The following is a 12,513-nucleotide window of genomic DNA, read 5'->3' on the forward strand; positions in this document are numbered from 1 at the left end:
ATTCATGCACAGACAAACATAAACACTATAAAAGGGTATCTTTATCTACAAGCCACGGTATGTGATGCTATGTATTTTTACACACTCTTACCTATTGTTCTTCTCATTGTTCCTCTACTTGACTCGATCACTTACTTGATTATCGAAGGGCCTGCGGTGGGATCCCTTCCTTGGCCCGATCACCAACACTTCTTTTGACATACATGACCACGAGGAGTTACTTTATTTTACTAAATCAAAATCTTCAAATAGTCAACATCAAAATTATTTTCCCAACTAGTCATCTTCTCCACTTTCAAATAAGATCACAAATCAAATATTTTTTTAAAGCCGATTTGAAAAACTCACTAACAGACTCAATTCCTCTGCATCAATCAAGTTAGAGTAAATCATCTATACAATAATACTGAAAATAAAAGACATTTTTGGAATGAAAAAGTGGACGCGGCTTCCTTAGGTATTTTTTAAAAAACAGAAGCATCCAAAATGAGAGTGGCCTACCAAATAAACCAAATTAATTGTTTATCTATTATTCATCCTATTAACTGATGTATCGTAGTTACATTAAAAAAAATATTAATGTAATTACGATACAATGATAAAGCACTTTCGTAGCCGTTTGAATTTCTTGGCCCATAATTCATGATTGCCTCTTGATTTTTACATATTTCGGATGTCGTTTTAATTCAATTAAAAAAAGCATCCGAACTGCTTTCGTAATTAGTCAAACATCCAAAGTCAATTCTTAACTATGAAGCTGATTAATTTCTTAAGTAGGAAGATATCTTTAATAGGGTTTTGTTTTTGTCATATACGTTGAATTATGTAGTTAATTTATTTCAAATTTTATTTTATTTATCTATTCAGTACATTACTTTTTTTTATTATGTTAATTCCCAAACAAATTTAAATCGACCCTCAGCAAACCAACCTAATAAATCACCATCCATTAAAATCCACCTATTTTTCAGGCGTTGGATTCGGATTCGATCCCCAAATTAGAAAACGGCGCCAACACCGTTAACGAACCGAATCTGCGGGGTAGTTGGATCTCTTCCAATCGCTTCTCATCAGGCATATTTACTTCTACATCTAGATGGTTAAAATTGGTCAAAGTAACGTGGTCAACCGTCCATTTGATGCGAGTCCAATTCCATGCAATGGTTTGCCCGGAACGCGTCCTCGGCGCTAATCCGCCCAAAACCCTAATCCTCGAAGGAACCTACGGAGATCCTGCGCCGTAGCATCGGGTCGAAGTCGAAGTCGAAGCCGCCTCTCTCTCAGCTTCCTCCTCGACCGCCGACTGTTTTGTGTTCGTATTTCGTTCCAATTGGTTTGGTCTTTCTGCTCAGGATTGCAATTGTAATATTCTCTAGGGTCTTCTTTTCTTGTTGCTGCGTCTTTTTGAGGGTTTGTTGTGGATTCTTATAGAAATGGAGATGTTGTGCAAATGCCAAAGTAGTGGAGTTTCTCCTGCTGTTTGCTGCTCTGCTGCGGAGTTGTTTGTCGCTGAAGCTGCTTTGGCTGTGGAAAAGATCCTTCTTTCGCTTGTGCTGGCGGTAAAGACAAGTTTCTTTGGGGTTTAATATAATGCCATTCTTCAATTTTTTTTTATTGCTTTCAATTTGTTTGCAGCTAGTAAGTTTAAGAAATTAGAAATCTGAGATTGATGCAAAGTGTTCAGAGTTTTGTTTAGTTTGTTCTGTGCTTCATTGCTCGATCTGGAGCCTTTTTTTCTTCATTTGAAATGTGTTGTTTACCTGCACTGCTTGTCTATAGCTTTAAAATGGTGTTGAACTTCTTTGCAATTGTGGTTGTTACCGATGAAGTAGAATTGTGTTTGATTTTTCTTTTGCTCTATTTTGGAGTTGTTTGTCGCTGTAGCTGCTTTGGCTGCAGAAAAAATTTCTTTCACTCTTTCTGGCAGTAAACACTAGTTTTTATGCTCATTTTGATTTCACCTTTTTTGATTTTTTTGCTATTATTCTTATTATTTGTTGCAACTAGTAAGTTTGAGAATTTAGAAATCTGCGATTGATGTGAGTTTTCAGAGTTTTTGTTAGCTTTGTTTTTTAATGTGCTTCATTTCTCGATCTAGCACCTTCTTTACTTCGATTGTGTTGTTCACCTGCACTCCTCTCCTTGTTGGTAGCTTAAAAATGGATGGTGAACTTTGCAACTGGAATTGGAGTTCTTGACTAGGTAGAACTGTGTTTGAATTTTGTTTCCCTGTTCGATCGCTGGATTAATTGTTGCTGAAGCTACTTTAACTGCAGAAAGGACTCCTTTTGCAGTTTCTTTTCTCATTTCTTCTTGTGCTAAGAGATGTTTTATACATAATCATACAGTTTGCTAATATCCTCGAGCAGTAGGCTTACTGTGCTCATCAGTTTTTTCATCTTTTTCTTTTTCAGGTTTTGTCTAATATAGTGAATTTTCGAAGGTGGCTTAGTTCACTCTTGTTATTTCGCCTTACGATGGGAAAATAAGAACATTCTTGTTTTTGAGTATGAGAATTTTGATAACTTGTGAATTAAGATTTGTGTGCCATAGAATCAATTATCGCAGTGTTCTTCTATATTGGTGATTTTAGGTTCTTAATTTAGATCTTCTCAGATGAGGAGCTCAGAAATCTGACATTCACCGATACGTTAGATTGCGGTTAGCTAAATTCACAGGTATAATTTAGATGGCATGAACACAAACACCAAAAGGTAATGGAAAGGACATTCTACTACGATAAATCAACATAGTAATACTACAATAAGAAAAGTTAGGATCAACGAAGGATTTATGTTTGTAAAAGATTGTTTGTGCTGTAGGTCGTAGAAGTTAAACTCCCGGATCATAAGCCACTAAGACGATTGCAGTATTCTCTGTATTTTTTGTGCTCCTGTGCTATTTTTTGTCTTCTGCGCTTGCCTTGACTCGTTACTTAATGTATTCAATTTGTGCTTTTCTCTCTAAGCTGCCATGTATGCATGTTTATGAACTCGTCTTTGTTTACTGAACATTAAGAAGGATAGAGAAAACTACTTCAATGTGATATGTAAAATACATAACTACTTCGCTTTCTAAGTCATAGTACTGATTCAGTTCCATGTTTCGTACGATTTTCACTTGATCTGTTTGTGCTAAAGATGAATTATTTCAGATGGGTTCTTTATCATTTCAAAGTGATTCGCTTATTGAACTCCCTGAAACAATTTATAGGTATCATACTGTTTCTTTCTCCACCATTTACTCAACTATTATGGACTCGACATTGAGCCCTTGGTTAATCATATTATGTTATGCTGTTGTTTTTGTAGGATACTCCAAAAAAGCAAACATGAATCAGTGCCGGAGAACAAGGACGATGGTGATTCAGAAGAAGATGAAGAGGATGATGGTGATGATGACCAAGATGGTGATGATCAAGAAGAATATGGAGGTGAAGGTGACCCTTCTGGGGAGGAAAATGACAACGAAGATGATGAAAATGAGGACCCAGAGGCCAATGGCGAAGGTGGAAGTGATGAGGACGATGATGAAGGCGATGAGGATGATGACGGCGATGAGTCAGATGAAGAGGATGAGGAAGATGATGAAGAGGAGCTTCTGAAACCACCGACGAAGAAGAGGAAGTGAAGCAGGGCGACTTTGTGTTTCAAAAAGCTCATTTTAGCTACTGTTTTATTAGAGAATAGAAAGAAGCCTACGAATGAACTTAACTTGTCACTTTCAGCACGTTCTAATATGAAATTTGGGCTTGGCGCGGTGGTAAGAGATAGAGTGCATTCCCAAGCAATCAGAATTTAATTTTCATATAGGGCGCACCTACTAGTATTAAACTACTGATGATGTTGGGTTGCCACGTCAGGAGTCGATATGCTTCTTGGGTTTACTTGGTCGGTGAAATATGTGACCGGACCATCTATCTCGGAATTAATTACTTCATAAGAATGAGATACCCATTATATATATAAAATTCTGGTAGTCCACTTCAAATTGATTAAATTAAAATTAATTGAATCGATTTATGCCTCAATATAATTTGAAAAACTATAGGATTTTAAAAATATTAATCTTTTACATATAATTTTTTTAGGTCTATGAGTAAAAATTGTCATTTCTTTACAATTTTTTTTTATATATAAAGAAGTGTCTGAGTTAGATTCACATATTGCTGATGCGCAGACCATCAGTACAGTGGAGGTATGGACTCATTCTGAGTTCCTTTGTCGAAACTACATCCTTAACTGCCTTGCCGACTCGCTGTACGCTGTGTATAGCATGAAGAGAACGGCTAAGGAGCTGTGGGAGTCCCTGGACAAGAAATACAAGACGGAGGATGCAGGAGCAAAGAAGTTCATCGTGGGCTGATTCCTGGACTACAAGATGGTTGACTACAAGACTGTGATCAGCCAAGTCCAGGAGCTTCAGGTGATCTTGCACGAGATCCACTCAGAATGGATGGTTCTGAGTGAAACCTTCCAGGTGGCTGCTATCATTGAGAAGCTGCCTCCCGACTGGAAGGACTTCAAGAACTACCTGAAGCACAAGCGGAAGGAGATGAATGTAGAGGAACTCATTGTTCGACTTCGCATCGAAGAAGACAACAAGAGTTCAGAGAGGAAACTGTTCTCTCAGGCTACTGTGAAAGCCAACGTGGTCGAGCACGGTCAAGCTCGAAACGGAAGAACCCCAAGTCTTCCAAGATGGGACCCAGAGGAGGCATCAGCAAGAAGAAGTTCTCTGGGAAGTGTTTCAACCGTGACAAAGTAGGTCACAAATCTTCGGAGTGCAGAAAGCCGAAGAAGAAGCAAGAGGCCAACCTGAATGAGGGACCAGAAATGGACGACCTTTGCGCTGTGGTCTCAGAACTGAATCTGGTCGGTTCAAACCCGCGACAATGGTGGATCGATACTGGAGCCACCAGACATGTCTGCTGCAATAAGGAGCTGCTCCACAACTTTGAAGAAGTCACTGGAGACAAGCTGTTCATGGGGAACTCAGCAACCTCGGACATCATGGGCCAAGGAAAGGTGGTGTTGAAGATGACCTCGGGCAAGGATCTCGCTCTGAACAATGTGCTGTATGTTCCGGAGATTCGAAAGAATCTAGTATCCGGATCACTGTTAAGTAAGCATGGCTTTCGCATTGTCTTTGAGTCGGACAGAGTTGTACTGTCCAAGAATGGAGTGTTTGTAGGAAGAGGCTATGTATCTGATAGGCTGTTTAAGCTCAATGTAATGGCCATTAGGCCCAAGATAAATAAAAATGAAAGCTCTTCCACTTATATGCTTGAGTCTTCGTGTTTGTGGCATGGTAGATTAGGACATGTTAATTACGATGTGTTGTGTAGATTAATAAACATGCAAAACATACCCACATTCCACCTTGACCCAAAACACAAGTGTGAGATTTGTGTTGAAGCGAAAATGACAAGGTCATCCTTTCAACATATTGAAAGAAGTAATGAACCACTTGACCTAATCCACACTGATGTGTGCGACCTAAAAGGTACACCAACACGTGGTGGTAATAAATATTTCATCACTTTTGTAGATGATAACACAAAATATTGTTATGTGTATCTTCTCAAAAGTAAAGATGAAGCTATAGAGAAATTTGCTCTCTATAAGAATGAGGTTGAAAACCAACTTAATAGGAAAATTAGGATGGTTCGAAGTGACTGAGACGGTGAATATATGTCACCGTTTGCTGAGTTGTGTGCTGAACATGGGATCAGACATGAAACAACAGCTCCTTATACTCCTCAGCAAAATAGAGTTGCTGAGCGAAAGAATCGAACTCTAAAGGAGATGATGAATGTTCTTCTATTGAGCTCTGGATTGCCAGAGTCCATGTGGAGGAAAGCTGTGTTAACAGCTAATTACTTTTTAAATAAGGTACCCCGGAAGAAAATAGATAAGAGCCCTTATGAGTTGTGGAATGGAAGACAACCGTCCTACAAATATTTATGAATGTGGGGGTGTCTTGCCAAAGTGTTGGTGCCTGATCTGAAAAGGATTAAGATAGGACCAAAGACTGTTGATTACATATTTATTGGATATGCACATAACAGCAGTGCTTATCGATTATCGATTTTGTGTGTATGAGTCACACATACCGGAGATACACAAGAACTCGATAATTGAATCGAGAAATGTCTCGTTCTTCGAGCATGTGTTTCTGTATAAGACCCGTGAGGATGCTAGCTACTCAAAACGGGCAACCGAAACACAAGGCGAAGGAGAAGATGATGATGACGAGGAACCCATGGAGGTTGAGCCTAGACGGAGCAAAAGAGCTTGGGTAGAAAAATCCTATGGATCGGATTTTATCACTTTCATGTTGGAGAGTGAGCCCCGAAGTTACTCAGAAGCTGTAGGCTCTTCTGATGGACCTCACTGGAAAGAGGCAATTGCATCTGAGATAGAATCTATCTTGCAAAATCACACTTGGGAACTTGTGGATCTTCCTCCGGGAAGTAAACCACTAGGTTGCAAGTGGATCTTCAAGAAGAAAATGAAATCAGATGGCATAATCGATAAATACAAGGCCAGATTGGTAATTAAAGGATACCGACAACGGGAAGGCCTTGATTACTTCGATACATACTCTCCGGTATCGAGAATAGCTTCCATTAGAGTATTGTTGGCTATTGCCGATCTATGGAATCTCGAAATACATCAAATGGATGTAAGGACAACCTTTCTAAACGAGGATTTAGAAGAGGAAATCTACATGGACCAACCTGAGGGATTTTCTGTGCCAGGACAGAAAAATAAGGTCTGTAGATTGGTGAAGTCACTATATGGCTTGAAACAAGCACCAAAGCAGTGACATGAGAAATTCGATAATGCCATGAAGGAATGTGGATTCAAGATCAATGAATGTGATAAATGTATCTACATGAGAGCCACAGAGAGTGACTATGTCATCTTGTGCCTCTATGTAGATGACATACTTATCATTGGGAGCAATGATAAGATAATCAAATCCACTAAAGATATGTTGAACTCAAGATTTGACATGAAAAACATGGGCCTAGCTGATGTGATTCTAGGAATTAAAATTCTTAGAACGACAGAAGGACTTGTTCTTAGTCAGTCCCATTACGTGGACAAGATTCTTGAGAAATTCACCAAGGGTGATATTGCGTTGGCACGAACGCCGATAGATACGAGTCAACATCTATCGAAAAATCAAGCTGAAAGTATCTCTCAGATAGAGTACTCTCGAGTGATTGGAAGTCTGATGTACTTGATGAGTTGTACTCGACCAGACTTAGCCTACGCAGTAAGCAAACTGAGTAGATACACGAGTAATCCCGGTGTTGAGCACTGGAAAGGGATAACAAGAGTACTGAGATACTTGAGGTATACTCGTGAATATGGACTGCACTATACAAGATATCCTGCTATGATCGAAGGATACAGCGATGCGAGTTGGATATCTGATATAAAGACTCGAAGTCTAAGAGTGGATATGTCTTCACTCTAGCAGGTGCAGTCATTTTATGGAAATCTTCTAAGCAAACTGTAATAACCATATCCACGATGGAATCTGAGTTTGTAGCTCTTGACAAATGTGGTGAAGAGGCTGAATGGCTACGGTAATTCTTAGAAGATATTCCACGATGGCCAAAACCAGTGCCGACGATTTTCATACATTGCAATAGTCAATCAGCAATCAGTCGAGCACAAAGCCATCTGTATAATGGTAAGTCTAGACATATACGTCGTAGACATAATACCATTAGACAACTACTCTCAACGGGAGTTATCATGGTTGACTATGTGAAGTCAAAGGATAACCTAGCGGATTCGCTAACCAAGGGGTTAAATCGAGAGTTAGTTGCAAGCTCATCAAGAGGAATGGGCTTGATGCCGATGTCAGCGATCAGTGCAGAGGACACCCAACCTATGCTGACTGGAGATCCCAAGAACTAGGTTCAAAGGGACAACTAATCTGCACTGACTAGACACACTGTGGGGGGTAGCTCGTTGAAACAGTGACCAGAGCAGGATAAGCCAATGGGCTTTAAAAGATCAAAAAGAGTAGATGGTAACTCTTGAGGGATCACCTATGTGAGAAAGAAGTGGGGCCGCTTCGAAGAGAATTGGAGGCACAATTCTTAGAGCTTCTCACAGAACCAGGCGTATTCATGGCCAAGAACGAATACACTAATGAGAACTGAGTTGTATTAGGGAGAGTCTTGGGCGAGATTTGTCACTGCTTACACAGACGACAATATAGTTCAAGGACATCGTGCCTACTATTAGCCAGTAAGCAACCAGATCTTCACAAGGGAAGGTTCAAAGGGTAAAACCTACTTATCCTATACTTGACTCAACTGCTGAATGCTATCACATACCCTATCTCCATTCATGTGGGGGATTGTTGAATAAGTGTGAATGGATAAGAGGTGGAAGAGAAGAAGCTCCATTGTGAATGAGATTTTAGTCCCACATTGGAAGTTTCAAGGCAAGTTTGTTGGTTTATATTGATTCACATGCATTGAGGATGCGAACAAATGCATGGGGAGGGGCTCTCTCTCACGTGTGGGTGCGCAGGGGGGGTGCAAATCTAGGGCCCGAATTGCACTGAACCAAGTTGACTCGTGCGCGAGTGCGACCTGCGCACACGAATGCCGGACCGGTCGGGGCAAAAATTTGCCCAAGCGAAACAACCAACATTTTGCCACATATATCTTTTTGCTGCTTATTGTAACAGATGCATTAAATAAAGATTAATGCATAATCAAAACGGCCAAGTGAAAAGCTGCCATTGAGTAATGATCATTAATGTTGTCCTTTGGTCTTGAGCTCCTATATAAGGAGGCTGCAACCTCAGGCAAAAGGTTACGCAGATAACACAACAAAAATAAGCAGAAACTCTCCTCCTCATTCCCCTTCTCTGTTGTGCAACTCCTGCTCGGCAGATTGCCCACGGTAGCATTCGGGTACCACTCAGTTCGCCGTGACTACTGGTGCTTGGTGGAGTTCACGCAGACCGTTGTATCCTGGGAAACATACCTCTCAAATAAGCCTAGAAGCACAGCCGGAGGTGGGGGCGAATCTGTTTCAAGGAAACTGCTACTTGCAGGCCTCGGTCACCTTGCCCGGTCGGGATTGTGCCCGACCTTACTGCTCCGTCAAGACTTGTTGCTTTGTCGAGACTGCTCTGCAGACCTGGTCTTCTGTTCTGCGTATCTGCTCTGAACAGACCTGGTCATTCTACTCTAAACAGACCTGGTCTTCCTTTATGTCAAGACCTGTTCTGCTGCTCGACAGACACAGCCGACCGACCGACCCGACTGACCCGCCGACCCGGCCGACCGACCGACCCGCTGACCCGGCCGACCGACCGACCGACCGACCGACCGACCGACCGACTGACCCTGTCGACCGACCGACCCGCCGACCCGGCCGACCGACCCGCCGACCTGGCTGACCGACCGACCCGGCGAACCCACCGACCGACCGACCCGGCGACCCCACCGACCTCATCTCGACCGATCTGCTTGGTCGATCTGCCCTCTGCTCGGCCGATCCGCTCACTCGGCAACACAGACTAGTGGCTCAGCTGATCTTCTTGCTCGGCAATTCTTCGGCTCGGAGCAGAAACCAGCCCCTGCTGGCAACCTGAGATTATCCGCTCAGGTCATCTCTGCTGTAAGTTGAATTTAAATCAGTGTTATTTGAATTCAGCTAATACCCATAAAATCTCCGGCAGATTGTTTGTGTCTAACAATTATACCGTTGAAGAATTGTCTTCATAACTTTTGCTCAAAGAAGAGCCGGTTTTTGCAACATTGACTTAAAGGTTGCCAAATCTGGGCTGAGTTGGAAGTACCTATCACAATACATCCTACGAGTGAAACTGTCATGTATCCATATTTTCAAAGTGGATTAGAGGACACCGTGACTTGCCATTGAAGCTTAACCAATAGTGCAATGTTGTGAGATGGGAATTCAGCCATCCAACTCTTTTCATCAGGTGTTTTTGTGTTCTTTCATTTTTCAAATAAGTTGGGGTGTTTGGTTTTGGTAGCCTTTCAATTTTCAATCCAAATTCTTTTTCTATGCTGGGTAGTTAAAATGAAAAAGATGCTCATCCTACATTTATTGTAAATGCCAAAATGTAAAGAGATATGAAAAGCAAGAGAGATGTATTGACGTGTGACTCATATATATATGAGTGGAGACCGATACGAAGGATGTCACACATGAGAGAAAAAGGTGCGACGGGTGTGGCCAAACACGGGGTGGCTAGGAGGCACAGTTGAGAGACACGTTCGTGCCCACCGGACACGATAGTGTCATGTTCAGTTCTAGAAGGGCAAGCACGACCTGTGCCCAAGAGGCACAACCGTGTCTCGTCCTCGAAGCGACGAAAAACTTGGAAAATAGAGTTTTTTTATGGTATTTTCAGTCCGAAATATTATGTAAGGGTTTAGACACTATATATATGAGATCGTTGTAAACCTAATGTATGTGAGAGAGAACTCTAATAAAGTTTAGACAGTTTTCATAGAATAGGTACGCCACTGAACTACAGTAATTCTCCGTTGTCTTTTATTGTTTCTTTCTCCAGAACTCAGTGTTTTCTTGTATTCTCTTGCTTGGATTACTTCATTGCTTTGTTGTTGTGCATTTAATTTTTCTTCTCTCCTCTTCTTCCGCAACTAGAGGTAGAGGGGTTGTTGCCCATGTCTAGAGCTGCCAATTTAGGTTGGGTTGGGTCCGTTGGATTAGCCCGCCCTCCCAAACAATTTAAGCGGGTTGGATTAGAATTTTATCAACTCAAGTCCGCCGTGGATTGACTCGCCTAGGCCTGTGACCCTCGCGGGTCAACCCGCGACGGGCTTAGTTGGCCCGCAGATTGAGAAATACATGTAACCAAATTTGATGTCAATTGATTATCTTTCTTTGTTATAATTTTAAAATAAAAAAGTATTTTCACTACAAGAAAAAAGCTAAACAACAACGCTTTTTTGGCGTTGTCGTATGTACTTAAAAAGTGATGTTGTAGATGGTGTTGTAGAAAGTCATATCAAAGACAACGCTTTAAAAGCGTTGTGGTTGGTCACAAAGACAACGCTTTTTAAGCGTTGTATTTTCGTTCTTAAAAAGCGTTGTTATAGATGCTGTTGTAAAAATGCACATATCAAAGACAACGCTTTAAAAGCGTTGTGGTTGGTCACAAAGACAACGCTTTCTAAGCGTTGTCTATTCCTTCTTAAAAAGCGTTGTTAAAGATGCTGTTGTAAAAATGCACATATCAAAGACAACGCTTTAAAAGCGTTGTGGTTGGTCTCAAAGACATTATTTTTTAAGCGTTGTCTTTTATTACTTAAAAACGTTGTCTTTTTAAATTTATAAAAAATAGTGTTTTTCTTAATTAAATAGCAAAAATTATAAAAAATACTCAAAATTTACATATAATTGAATATCCACAACCACAATCATTTTTATAATAAGACTATTTAACAAATAAATAAAACTTTATATTATACAAACAAAATGTATACATATTGATCCACAAATTAAATTTGTATCATACAAGTTATCCTTAACTTCATGACAATAATTTTTCAAACACACAAGTTTTACAAAACCTCATCATTGACTAACCGCTGTTGTTGGTGTCCATCGCATGGAATTGCTTCTTTAAGTCCAGCAATCTCTTCTTCTGAAAGGCTTTCAGCTATCACTCTTAGAGCCATCTTCTTCAACTTGTCATCAGCACACCTGGGGTTGTAGGCAATCAAGAAATTTTGTATGAAAACTTTCATACATGTAAATCTCGTACTAAATAATATGTCAATGTTATATATACATGTAATTCATACCGTAAGTGTGTTTATATAAACTGACAAGTTTTCTTTAGGGCCAACTTCTACTCAAGCTCTTTAAACATTGCATCAAAATAAAAAAATTGGCATTAGTTCTGTGCTAAATGAAAATCATATTTAGAGGAAAAAGCGGGAGTGCTGTAGATGGATATATTAACCAAGCATATTAATGTTTGACCTGTCTTTACAAGTTCTAAGCATATATATTAACCAAGCGGGAGTGCTGTAGACTCCGAACCAAGTAAAAATAAACTGTGTTAGCAATTGTTTTTACTTAACTTATATTCTGCTGCATTTTACTCAATTGTTTTTAAACGAACGTGAAAAAGCAACGAGTGCTATTGACATTAATTTTGAACTAGAATTAATTTTGAACTAGAATTTCTGTAATAGAATCTAACTTAAGTTATACCATGAGATTGACAATTATTTACACAATTGAGCTGAAGCAAGGTAAAAGTTCAACTTGACATGACACATTCACAGTCCCAAAATCGAGGACGACATTCTATTCCCTTCCAACACCCATGCGTCATGGAAATATATATATTAACAAACTGTAGACATTATCCTACTATCAAATTCTCAGAAGTCAGAAGTTGGCAATGGAAATGTGAATGCAGTTCAATTTATGAATAGCTAATGATCAACTAAGTTGATTTTGG

The 12,513-nt window shown here is 40.1% G+C and overlaps 1 protein-coding gene across 2 annotated transcripts; it reads left to right on the forward strand.

Annotated features, from left to right (window-relative positions):
- The first annotated feature begins 1,151 nt into the window (after positions 1-1,151).
- Positions 1,152-3,766, forward strand: LOC122025628 (prostatic spermine-binding protein-like). Of its 2 annotated transcripts, none has more exons than XM_042584461.1 (4): positions 1,152-1,312; positions 1,432-1,559; positions 3,155-3,213; positions 3,312-3,766. In XM_042584461.1, the coding sequence occupies exons 2-4, from the start codon at positions 1,434-1,436 to the stop codon at positions 3,628-3,630; spliced, it is 504 nt and encodes a 167-aa protein (XP_042440395.1). In that variant the 5' UTR covers positions 1,152-1,312; positions 1,432-1,433; the 3' UTR covers positions 3,631-3,766. The 2 variants fall into 2 exon arrangements, with proteins under 2 accessions (XP_042440395.1, XP_042440396.1); XM_042584462.1 differs by having other exon boundaries at positions 1,158-1,362.
- The last annotated feature ends 8,747 nt before the right edge of the window (positions 3,767-12,513 follow it).

This window comes from Zingiber officinale, chromosome 9B, assembly GCF_018446385.1.
Source record: "Zingiber officinale cultivar Zhangliang chromosome 9B, Zo_v1.1, whole genome shotgun sequence".
Classification (NCBI taxonomy): domain Eukaryota; kingdom Viridiplantae; phylum Streptophyta; class Magnoliopsida; order Zingiberales; family Zingiberaceae; genus Zingiber; species Zingiber officinale.